At 41.1% G+C, this 11,249-nt stretch overlaps 1 protein-coding gene and 1 long non-coding RNA gene across 7 annotated transcripts in view; one reads left to right on the plus strand and one right to left on the minus strand.

The window, feature by feature from the left end:
* The window catches only part of LOC126648614 (uncharacterized), a 27,229-nt gene extending 25,553 nt beyond the window's left edge, over positions 1 to 1,676 (minus strand). The window contains exon 1 of one of the 6 annotated variants that reach the window (XR_007630852.1): positions 1,540 to 1,676. This is a non-coding gene — a long non-coding RNA (uncharacterized LOC126648614). Of the gene's footprint in view, positions 1 to 731; positions 824 to 1,020; positions 1,272 to 1,539 lie in introns of those variants that run through there. The other 5 variants (XR_007630859.1, XR_007630853.1, XR_007630857.1 and 2 more) reach the window with 5 other exon arrangements.
* On the plus strand, positions 1,203 to 10,653 carry EXOSC8 (exosome component 8). The gene is made up of 11 exons (XM_050331876.1): positions 1,203 to 1,319; positions 2,916 to 2,952; positions 3,557 to 3,620; positions 4,679 to 4,752; positions 5,276 to 5,321; positions 6,300 to 6,405; positions 6,493 to 6,538; positions 6,786 to 6,882; positions 7,467 to 7,587; positions 9,902 to 10,008; positions 10,431 to 10,653. Exons 1-11 carry the CDS (start codon positions 1,303 to 1,305, stop codon positions 10,544 to 10,546), a joined length of 831 nt encoding a protein of 276 aa, XP_050187833.1. The 5' UTR covers positions 1,203 to 1,302; the 3' UTR covers positions 10,547 to 10,653.
* The last annotated feature ends 596 nt before the right edge of the window (positions 10,654 to 11,249 follow it).

Here is an 11,249-nt window from a genome sequence, read left to right on the forward strand (position 1 = left end):
AAAAAGAAATAAGAAAAATTGTTGAGCATTCTATTAGAAGTTGATCTAGCTACTGAATGTGCTACAAAGGGCAACTAACTGTATTTCAATAATGAGGTGGGTCAGTGGTGTGGAGCTTCAACCATTGACTGAATCACACAGGACTAAAACCCTCTTATGCCATTTGGTTACTCCTACTCTGCCCACTGTCAGCATCATTGGCTTGTTGCTATTTTTGACCGCAAAGCATGCAGATGTCTCTAAAGTCATAGTCCAAGTCCCACTGACCCTTCCCCAAGTAATCCCAAGCACACAAACTGGTGCTGCCTCTGATCCCACCCTGCACCACTGAAATCAATGGCATTGCTCATGACCAGCCAGCCACATGTGCTTGCAAAACAGAGGCTCTGATCGCCTTATGAATGGCTAAAATAAAACGTCGGAACTTGGGGTTTGGAGCACTTTATTTGGTGACACCACATACAGAATCACAGAATCAATTAGGTTGGAAAAGACCTCTGAGATCATCGAGTCCAACCTATGACCGAACACCACCATGTCAACTAGACCATGGCACTGAGTGACACGCAGTCTTTACTTAAACACCTCCAGGGACGGTGGCTCCACCACCTCTCCGGGCAGGAGGCACACGTGGCACTGCGGACAGGCAAAAGTATTCCACCTTCCAGGGTGTCCAACTTGTGCAACTCGCAGGGCATTTCAGCCACGCAGAGACACAGTGAAATGTTTACCGCGAACGGGCGTCACCAGGACATTTCCCAAGGCGTCTTTATCCCCTCCGCAGGTCCCCGGACGCCTTGCCCGCACCAACCCCAGTGCCAGCGCAGCCCCGCCGGCTGCTGCCCGCAAGGCTACCGGTGCCACCCGCGCTGCCCCCAGCCTGGGCCGGCCCTGCCCGGGCCCTCTGCAGGCCCCGGGACCCCCCGGCAGGGCCGGGACCCGCGGGCAGAGCCCCCGCTCCGCACCGCCCCCGACAGGGAGCCACCCGTGCCCGCCGTGACCGCGGTGCGCAGCTCTCACCAGGACGAGGAGGAGGGCGGCGAGGGTTGTTAGCGCTGCCGCAGGCAGGGACAGGGGAAGGCAGCGCCATCAGCCCCGGCGGCAAGCCGTGACCAGCGAGGCGGAAGCGGCCGCTCCGCCCGCCTTAGCGCCGGGAGCCGCCGGCGCCCCCCCGGGGCCGGGCCCCGCCAGCCCCGCCGCCCCGACCGCCGCCGCCAAAGCCGGTCCTCCCGCAGAGCCCGCCGGGCGGGCCGGGCCGCCAGGGAGCGCCACGTCCGGGACGGCGGCGGTGCCGGTGCCGCCATGGCGGCCGCGTTCAAGTAAGTGCCGGGCCCCGCGGCCGCGGTCCCGCCGAGCCCGTCCCGGGGGCTCCGCCCGCGCGCGAGGATCGCCCCTCCGCCACACCGCGAGGGGAGGGATGGGGTCGGTGCTGGGGGGGATGCGAGGCCCCGACGTGGGCGGGGGGGGCTGAGCGAGCAAGGGGTGTCCAGCCGGGAAAAGGCCCGGCAAAGCGCGGAGCAAGGTGTGGCCCGGAGCTACCTGGTGTTACAGAATCGCGGAGTATCCCGAGTTGGATCACCCCCTCTAAGTCCTGGCCCTATTCAGGACACTCAGGAGTCACATCACGTGCCTGAGAGCGTTGTCCAAACATTCCTGGACTCTGTCAGGCTTGGTGCTGTGACTACTTCCCTGGGGAACCTCTTCCACCACCTAACCTCTGGGTGAAGAACCTTTTCCTGATATTCACCCTAAATCTCCCCTGACAAAGCTGATAGCATTACAAGGAAGTTAAAATTGTAGAGAATTCAGTGGCTTCGCATTTATAACTACTTGTTTTAGAATCGTAAAATGGTTTGAGTCTGAGGGAATCTTCAAATATCGGCTGATTCCAACCCCCCCTGCCGTGGGCAGGAACACCTTCCACTAGAGCAGGTTGCTCAGAGCCCCATCCAACCAGGCCTTGAACTCTTCCAGGGATGGAGCATCCACAGCTTCTCTGGGCAGCCTCTTCTAGTGTTCTTGCTTCTGTATTTATGTCTTAAGTGCACAAAACAGTGTTTAGCAAGTGCTTTTACCTGAATTGGAAGAGAATAGGCCTTGTGTTGGGCTTCAGAAAACCAGTAGTACAGGACCACCATATCTGGAGCCAGCAGGAGCTAATTCATGCTTGCCATTATGTTTGTGATACCTCTGTTTGTTAGGTTGCGTTTTGAAAACTTTCTTTTCCCATTTATCTTCTTTTGGGTTTTTTTCACCAGAAGTATTATATTAACAAAACTGTGAATGCTTTGTTTAAGTATTAAGAACACTTCTGTCAAAAGAGTGGGTGGTTTTTTTACATTAATGATCCCTGCTTAAAATACTAATACGCGAACACTGTTAGTAGTATGTAATTAATAATGAGCGTTAATCATTTCTCACCTGAAGCACTGCAAGAAACATATTTTGTAATTTTATATTTTCTCAAAGATTCTAAGAAAAACTGTAGCATTTAAAATTGTTTTATACCATTCTACATCTGAATGCGGTCCTTGAACTAACAGATATTTCAGAAACAGTTATAAAATTATGCATCCTGCATTTTTTGAAAACTGTTCTACACCCTTCTGCCAGTAAACACTTCTACTGATTTATAACTTAAATTACTGAGGTGAAAGCTAGTAGTTTTTGTTAGGTATATGTGCAGGCAAGTTCCTTGTAGGGAGGAGGCATTTTGTAACTGAATGTAGGAAAACATCTTAGATCAGTTCAGAGTTTCCTCATCTTTCTGTGACCATATTGCTAAGCAGCTTTGCCAGGCATCTTAATTATCAAATTGTTTGTTGTTGTGCGTTAATGCTTGCTTATCTTTTTTTTTTGCTATCTCTTACCTACTTAAGAGCTTGCATGTGAACTTCTCTTTCTATTTGTTTTAGAACTGTGGAACCATTGGAATATTACAGAAGGTTTTTGGTGAGTAAAATGTGAGATGCCTGTATAAATTGCTTATAATGCATTTTTTCTTTCATGCAGTTCTTTAGATCTAACATGATAGAATATTGTTCAATTTCTAACTTAAGGGTCACGTACTGTGCAGCTTCTGCCTGATGCTATTTGAATGTTGCAGTTCTTTTGAGGCTGTTTGCTTTAGAGCTCTCTTTAGAGCTCCACTAGGTGGGGATGGAGAAGGGGAATTGCCTACGAAACCTGAACAGTGCAGATGGGTGGAAACTCTCATTTTAAGTTACCAGCGAGTATTCGTTCTTGGATGATATTCTGAATCTAGCCTGTTGTACTTACTTTTGAGATAATCAATTCATTGTTATATTTTCTAAATAAATTATAATAAATTTTAAAAATCAAGGATTTTTTTTTTGCAGGCTTACAACCACAAACTACATATCAATTGATGAAAAAACATCTAGAGTGTGACTAAGTTCTCCCTAGCATTTTTGAGGCTATATATTTCTGCTAAAAAGAAGAGAATATTATTTTATATCAACTCCTATGGCATAAATATTGCTGTATTATTTAATAAAATATGTTTTCTAATTTGAACTTTGTAATTTTTGTTTAGAAAGAGAACTGTCGACCCGATGGAAGGGAGTTAGGTGAATTCCGGGCAACCACTGTCAACATAGGCAAGTGCTTATTTGGAATAATAACAATAATAATAATAATAATAATGGGGGAGATGTTATTAATATCAGGTTATAATAGTGACCTTAATGACTTGCTAATTGGTTTTCTTGGTTCTTTGAAACAAGGAAGACAAAGGATTTTTGTTTACTATTTCAGTAAGCATGAAATAGAATGTATGGTACAGGATCAGGACTGAAAACAATGTAATTACTCGGTTCTGCTCCTTTCTGGGTATGTGCAGCACAATTGAGGTGGTTGTGGAATCTTGTCTCTGTCTAAGGTCAGCAGCATATTTTATAGATGCTGAAGGCAGTGTGAAGACATATGCTGACTAGCACAAAATTGATGCCTTAGCATCTTGGGAGGGACACTGAGTCCTGGCTTCTGCTGTATTCTGAGCTTGGTGGGCAACTGCCTTGAGCAGAGGCAAAATGAGCCAGCAATGTGCCCTTGCTGCAAAGAAGCCAATGTTATTCTGGGCTGCATTAGGCACAGCACTGCCAGCAATCAAGCAAGGTGATCCTGCGCTCTGCTCAGCACTGGTAAGGCCACACCTGGAGTGTTGTGTCCAATGCCAGGCAATATTTATAAATACTCAAAGGAAGGGTGTGGGAGAGACAAAGCCAGGTTCTATTCATTAGTGCCCAGTGACAGAACAGGAGTCAAAGGGCATAAGCTGAAACACAGGATGTTGCCTCTGAACATCATGAAACATTTTTTTACTGTGAAAGTGGTGGAGCACTGGCACAGGTTGGCCAGAGAAGTTGTGGAGTCTCCTTCCTTGGAGATAATCAAAAGCCATCTGGGTACAGTTCTGGGCAACCAGGTGGCCCTCCTTGAGTAGGGATGTTGCACCATATGAGCTCCAGCTGTCCCAGCCTCAGTCATTCTGTGTGATTGTTTAATATAGAGATTCAGTCCCACTCTGGATTTGAGATGTTGCTTAGCCTCTGTTTAGTATAAAAGGATAGAAAGTTAACATTTTGTGAAGGTGGATGTTAATTAATGCTCTTAGAATGAAAAATAGATTTTATTGAACAGTACTTTCTCTCTTCAGGTTCAATTACAACTGCAGATGGTTCTGCCCTGGTGAAGTTAGGAAATACCACGGTGATTTGTGGAGTGAAAGCGGTATGGCTGGGTTTTATTTTAATTTATCTGTTAGCAGAATTTGTGCATTGGTGTTTAGAATGAATTGCCCAGAGTTACAGTAATGTACCAGTCAGACACAATTAGTCTTTCACCTAAGTTACTTTCAGATGTGAAAGTTAATATGGAATTTAATTACCTAATCCTACCTGTATAGTCTGAGAACATGTATTTTTGTGGTGCCCATCATTCATGGGAAAAGATGTATACAAGTATAAACTTCTTGTTGTTTCTAGATAAAAGCTATGTAATGGAAAAGTTACTTACATATTGATCAATAAGTGCACTGGGGATTAGTTGGCTGGACTATCAAGTGCCTTGTAGCCTCAACTTTACTGCTGGCCTGCCATGAATTATGAGCCAAATCACTGCACACCCCTGTACTGAGTTTTTCCATAGGAAATTTACAGAGAAGGACTGATTGAAAATGGCTTTTGTAAATCTCACTGTAATGATAACTGGCAAGAAAGTGACCATTCGTATCTTGTCTTTTTTGTTTCTCCAGGAACTTGCTGCGCCTGCAGCAGATTCTGCTAATAAGGGGTATATTGGTGAGTGTTTCAGTGTGGATCTTGGCTTGGGTCTTGTATTGCTTCAGCTAAGAGGCTGTAATGACAGATTATGTTGGGAAGATTTCTTTAAAAAATGGATTTGGTAAAATATGTTTCCAAATTGAGATCTAGTCCGTGGTACTTCAGAAATTTTAGAATGCTCTCTGCTCGTGAGTTTTCCATGTAAAAGTACTTCTTTATTGCTGATTCCAGGCCAGGCTGGAAACAGACCTGCAGCAGGGGCAAGTGTGTATATTAAGAGGGGGAAGGTAGTTAATCTATAAAAGATTGTGGCATGCAAGGTTGTGCAAAGGCACTTTCAATTGTGTTTTGAAGTCCCAGTAGACTAAAAATGTAACTCTTAAAACACTGAAATAAACTCTGTTTATTTCTCAGAAAACTGTAAAAGTCCCAGGAGTAGCTCCCCGCTCCTGTTTGGAGTTTCTTTGGAAATAAAATAGTTCTGTGAAACTGAGAGGTTAGACCAAATCCCTCTTTTGCAAGGCATCTCCAAAGTATGATGTTTTCAGTGAGCTTGGGTTTTTTTTCACAAATGTTTATACATGTTTTTGCTTAAAGTTTAAAGCCTCAGTTTTTAATGGCTGATGAAAAACAGATAGCATACCAGTCAAGTCAGGCAGTGGGATGAAAATACTGCTGTTTCTTGATCTACTGAACAGTGCCTAACACTTAAAGAAGAGTTTGTATGGGATCATGATAGCTATAGCAGGATTATAAACAGAAAATGATGGTTAGGATGATGTGTTATACCATGAATGACATAGTTTCTAAATACAGAGTACTACAAGTTTTTTAATATCAACTCATGCGTAACTTTAGTTTTAAAGGGAGTAGGGAGGCTTGATTGAAAAGTTTTTGGTCTTGCCTTGCATTTGAAGTAACATAAAATGGTATTAAGAGTGACTGCTGACTTGTATCTATTTTTGATATCCCACTGCCTGCTTTTTTGATACGTAGTACCAAATGTAGAACTGCCATCCCTCTGTTCGGAGAGGTTTCGCTCTGGACCACCTGGTGAAGAGGCTCAAGCAGCGAGCCAGTTCATTGCAGATGTGATTGAAAAGTAAGAACCATCTTAGTGCATTTAAAACACAGACAACTCTGCAAGACAGTTTTCTGTTTCCTGGCTTATTCTCTCATCTTATTTTAGTTCACAGATGATCGTGAAAGAAGATCTGTGTATTACAAATGGCAAGGTAAGTTGTATATCAAAGTGAAGTGGGGGATACTGACAAGATCTCAGTAATGAAATGCTAAAGGTGTCTGGGGTTATAGGTTGTTTTGTTGTTTTGCTTTTCAGTCTTCATAGCTTGGTTTACGTCTGAAGTGCAAAAGTTGTATGATAGAAATAAGTATCTGTATTCAATGTGGCCAGAATTTTCTTGTATATTGCACCATTTAGCTGTGCTGTGATATCTCACATGTGCAAACCTTTTTTGATAGCTTGCTTGGGTGTTATACTGTGATATCATATGTCTGGACTATGATGGAAACCTTTTGGATGCCAGTGTCTTTGCTTTGTTAGCAGCCTTAAAAAATGGTAAGTCTTCCTTAGAGCAAGAGACATATTCTGGTTAGTGTTGCTTGGAGAAATGCATTAGTTTTGAGCCACAGTTAAGAGGTAACTGGTTCACAGTTCGTTAGGACTGTTTGTTTCCTGTCATTTGAGTTCTAAATTACTAAAACACAAAGTGGAAATGATGATATGGGTGCCATAGGTGTGTAACACCTGGAGAGACTATATTCCTGGTTTTTATATTTCCAGTAGGCTTTTTGGGGAAAAAATAGTTTTTGTTAAATCTGACTCCAAACTATTTTAATTGCATGGCATTTTGGAAATAGAAAATGCTTCTGTGTAAGGATAAATGCTTCTGTTACCTTGAGGAGAAAAATCAAATACTTCATTGAACAGGTGGTCTTAAGCTAAATACTGTGCTTGAAATCAAGATTTTTATTTTTATTTTTGTGTACAGAGTACTGTTAACGTAGCCAAAACTCTCTTCTGATTGATTTTTGGTGGGTTAAAAGGACAGCTTAAATATTTCAGTAGTCTTGGACATCTTTAGGCCTGTTAAACCCAGCAATGTTTAATATTAGACCACTGTAATTTTTTCATCTCTTCAGTACAATTGCCATCGGTTATTATAAATGAAGAAACTGGTTTATCAGAAGTGAATTTAAAACAGAAGACTCCTTTGGCTGTCAGAAAGCATCCTGTTGCCACATCATTTGCTATATTTGATGAGTAAGTTCATAACTGTTTTGTACTTATGGAAACAGCTGTGTCTGTAAAAGTTTGAATGAATGACAGAGAACACTACCAGTGATGCTTCTGCACTTCTAGTGATGAGTGTGCAGCCTCAGGCAGTGCTGTTTAACTCATCTTAAATCCAGATCTCTCTTGTTGAACTGACCTGTAGTTCTGTGATGTGAATGAATATGCCGAATGAAACACAATCTACATAGCTTCTTCCTGTGACTTCAGTCAGAACTACTTCCCAACCTAAAAGATATGCTTAAAAGTACGGGGTAGGTGTTGGTGTAGGTTTTTGAAGTATCTGCGAGATGAAACAATGTTACCAATGCAATTAATGTTTTAGAAGCCTGTGTAAATAACTGATATAAAAGATGGTAGTTTTCAAACAGCTTTTATATAAGCTATATACAGCTGTATACAGCTTATACAACTTCCTCTGTTGACAGCTTATAGTCAACAGAAAGAAGTAAGAACTAACAGTCCGGTTAGAACAATATAACCTCTGGATAACTGAAAACATAAATACCCAAGAGGAAGTATGACCAGAACTCTTATGTCATTGTTCATGTAGAAAAATAATTGAATTATGAGATTTCAAAATAGTCAAATCTGATAATTTATTCCTCACCTGAAATTGTTTACTGGCTCTTCATTATTCCAAGCATGTTAAGGATATTATAAGAAACGCAGTCATTTCTGGTGGCATCCATTTGAAAGTAGAAAATGACAAACAAGACAGTGTCCACTGTATTATTTAAGATTTAGGTCTATTTAGAGACATCAGTGGTTTATGACACATTAATCTGAATTCACAGAAGTGATTAGTAGGGCCTTTCACTCAAATAAGATATGGGGTGGGGAGAGCAATAAACTCAGATACTGACGAAGTGATTACCAAAATGAATCAGAGCAGGATTTTATTGGTACTTTAAAGTGCCTGTGTTAATTGCTTTAATACCAGTTCTGATGGCTCTGAAGTTTGATGTAGAGTGAAAGTGAGAGAGTTTGGGTAACATACTGGACATACACACAAATCACACTTACACATAGACAAAAAAATTGCCTTTGTAAGAAAGCTTTCCATGCATGTCTCTCAGGCTTCGTTTTCTTCACTGAAGTCAACTGTTGCATCAGAGAAGCTACTTAAGTCTCCCTTTAGCTCCTCAAACTAAATATCGAGGGCGTGTGTGCCTATGTTGTGTGGTTGGTTTGTTTGTTTTAGTTCTGGTTTATTAGGTTTTTTACAGCTGTTTCCACAGCCCTCTAAATAAAATGCTTTACATGCTCTGGCTTTCAGAGGCATTTTTCTTATGTGTAAAAGCCCTCCTTGAATAAATAAAACTTGTAGGTTGCTGGATAGTGTGGCCATGGGTGAGGAGCACTGGTGCAGAATGTGGTGCAGCTCCACAGCTGGCTCCTGGGGTGTTAACTTGTACCTAAAAAATAAATGATACATTGAACTCTCCATGTGTCCATACATCACACAAAGGGCTGATGTGTCACAGTGCATGGGGTTAGACTTTAAAAAAACCACACTTTTGTACAGGGTAGCTAAGGACTTATGTTTTTGTTACTATTGCTATTAAATGGCAATCTGAAATACTGGTGAGGTTTTAAAGTTCAGCTTCAAGTTCGAATTTTTCTTGTTGAGCGAAGTTGGCTTATATTTTATATCCTCTTCTTTTTTCCATTGATTTTGCTCTTTTTTTAACTTAAATGGTTCAAAAATAACAGTATTTAATCTCTTAAAGATACACATCATGTGATGTATGAAAGTTTATTTTGGGTGCCTTAAGGACAGTCAAACACCCCGTAAATCCATTTTTTCAACTGTTCCCAAGCTGACTGATATTAGAGTTCTCTGACAGGAGACTGAGAACTACTTTTCTGAACTTACCACTAGAAATGAGTTTTGCATTAAGGTGTTTAGTAGAGATTGTTGCAGCCTACACCCCATGCCAGTCTTTGTGTAACTACACAATAAGTGACTGCATCCTTCAAATGGCAGTTTAGTGGCATTTTCCTGCAATACATGGATGTCACAAATCTAGGAAACTTCAGGCATAAAGCTTTATTTTCAATAGACATATGTACACTTGATTATGTGGAATCTCCCATATTTTTTGACTTTTTAATTTTTTAAAATCAGTGCACTTTGGTAAGAAAACAGGTAAGCCTGGGCACTAAATCCATCTACAAGTATTTTGTAAGACTACAGTAAAAATTAATGTTACCTGTATTTTCCATAATGTTAATGGAACAATATTTACAAACATGTCTGCACATGTTTTTCTTTCACAAGCACATTGCTCATTGTTGATCCAACTGCTGAAGAGGAAGATTTAGCAACTGGAACAGTAACCATTGTCACTGATGAAGAAGGGAGACTATGTTCTGTTCATAAACCAGGTACTTCCAAATTTATTGCAAAGAAACCTATGGACATGATAACATTTAGGTCAAGAAAAGACTGTCTGCTTTGTTTTGTAAGATTTAGGTGCTTTATAATAACAGAATGTCTACTCAAATACTCATCAAATTACTTGCTCTTGAAATTAGTTTTTAAGATGGTGGCATGACTGAAGTTCAAAAAGAAGTCACAGCTTGACTTACATACAGCAGAGGACAGATTTTAAGCATGTCTCCTGTTACAGCTCTAGATTGTTTCCATTATCTTTACCTGAGGCTAGAGCTGGGGAAGATGCGTGATCCCCAGGTGAAAGGTGTTGGTCATGAGAATTACTGTATTAATACTCTTATTTGGAAATCACATTTAGAGATATATAACTGAAGTATAAGTAGAAAATCAAATTGTTCCCTTTAATTTTTAGGTGGAAGTCCTCTTACAGGAGCCAAGCTTCAGGACTGTATCACCAGAGCAATTACAAGACACAAAGAAGTAAAGAAGCTGATTGACAAAGTAATAAAAAGTATAATGCCCAAGTGAACAAGAGGAGAGATCTTTTAAGAAATGGATTTGTAAAAATTGTATTTGTTACAGTGTTCACAGACCTTTTATACTAAATAAACAAATATCAATACTACCTTTACAAAGATGACTTTTTCTAAAACGGTTTTCACCCTTATTCTATGTACAGTGCTGTTGAGTGGTAGAGAAATAGAAGATAAAACATTTAGTTAGAAAATTTAAGTGACTTAAGGAAACCAGATCCTAGCTGCTTTATAAATGAAATTTCTAGGTTCTATAGGGTTGGCTTCCAAAATCAGTTTCTTCTTTTAGTGTAATGTCAAAAGTTAATTTTCCCACCAGTAATAAAAACCACTAATTTAACTTTAATCTTTCTCCTTATTAATCTGAAAAAAGTCCCCTTTGAATCATTTTTTAGGAGGAGAGGCAAGTCTCATGATTTTGGAGGGGCCAGCATGCCTCCTTTCCTTTTATTTTCTGAGTGGCTGCCTGAATGCTGTTGATGATGCAGGTGAGCTGCTTGTGCTGCTGCTGCTGCCATAGCCATTTGATGCTGCAAAAATCAAACCTGCTGCCATGAAGGAGCAGGGGGAGAAAAACTTGCTAGTGTTGACTATAAAGCTCTCACATCAGGAAGAGTGAGAGGAAAGTGAGGGGGGAAGGTAGAAAAATGAGGAAGCACCAGGTTGACAAAAGGAACACACCATGTACTGGGGCAGTG

This window comes from Myiozetetes cayanensis, unplaced genomic scaffold (assembly GCF_022539395.1).
Source record: "Myiozetetes cayanensis isolate MyiCay16 unplaced genomic scaffold, myiCay2020 scf5-8, whole genome shotgun sequence".
Lineage (NCBI taxonomy): Eukaryota > Metazoa > Chordata > Aves > Passeriformes > Tyrannidae > Myiozetetes > Myiozetetes cayanensis.

Excerpts from the sequence above, each read along its gene's own strand:
- EXOSC8 (XM_050331876.1), top strand. Across the intron at positions 5,322-6,299 it reads TGCTAATAAGGGGTATATTG|TACCAAATGTAGAACTGCCA; the intron begins GTGAGTGTTTCA and ends TTTGATACGTAG. Across the intron at positions 6,539-6,785 it reads TGTGTATTACAAATGGCAAG|CTTGCTTGGGTGTTATACTG; the intron begins GTAAGTTGTATA and ends CTTTTTTGATAG.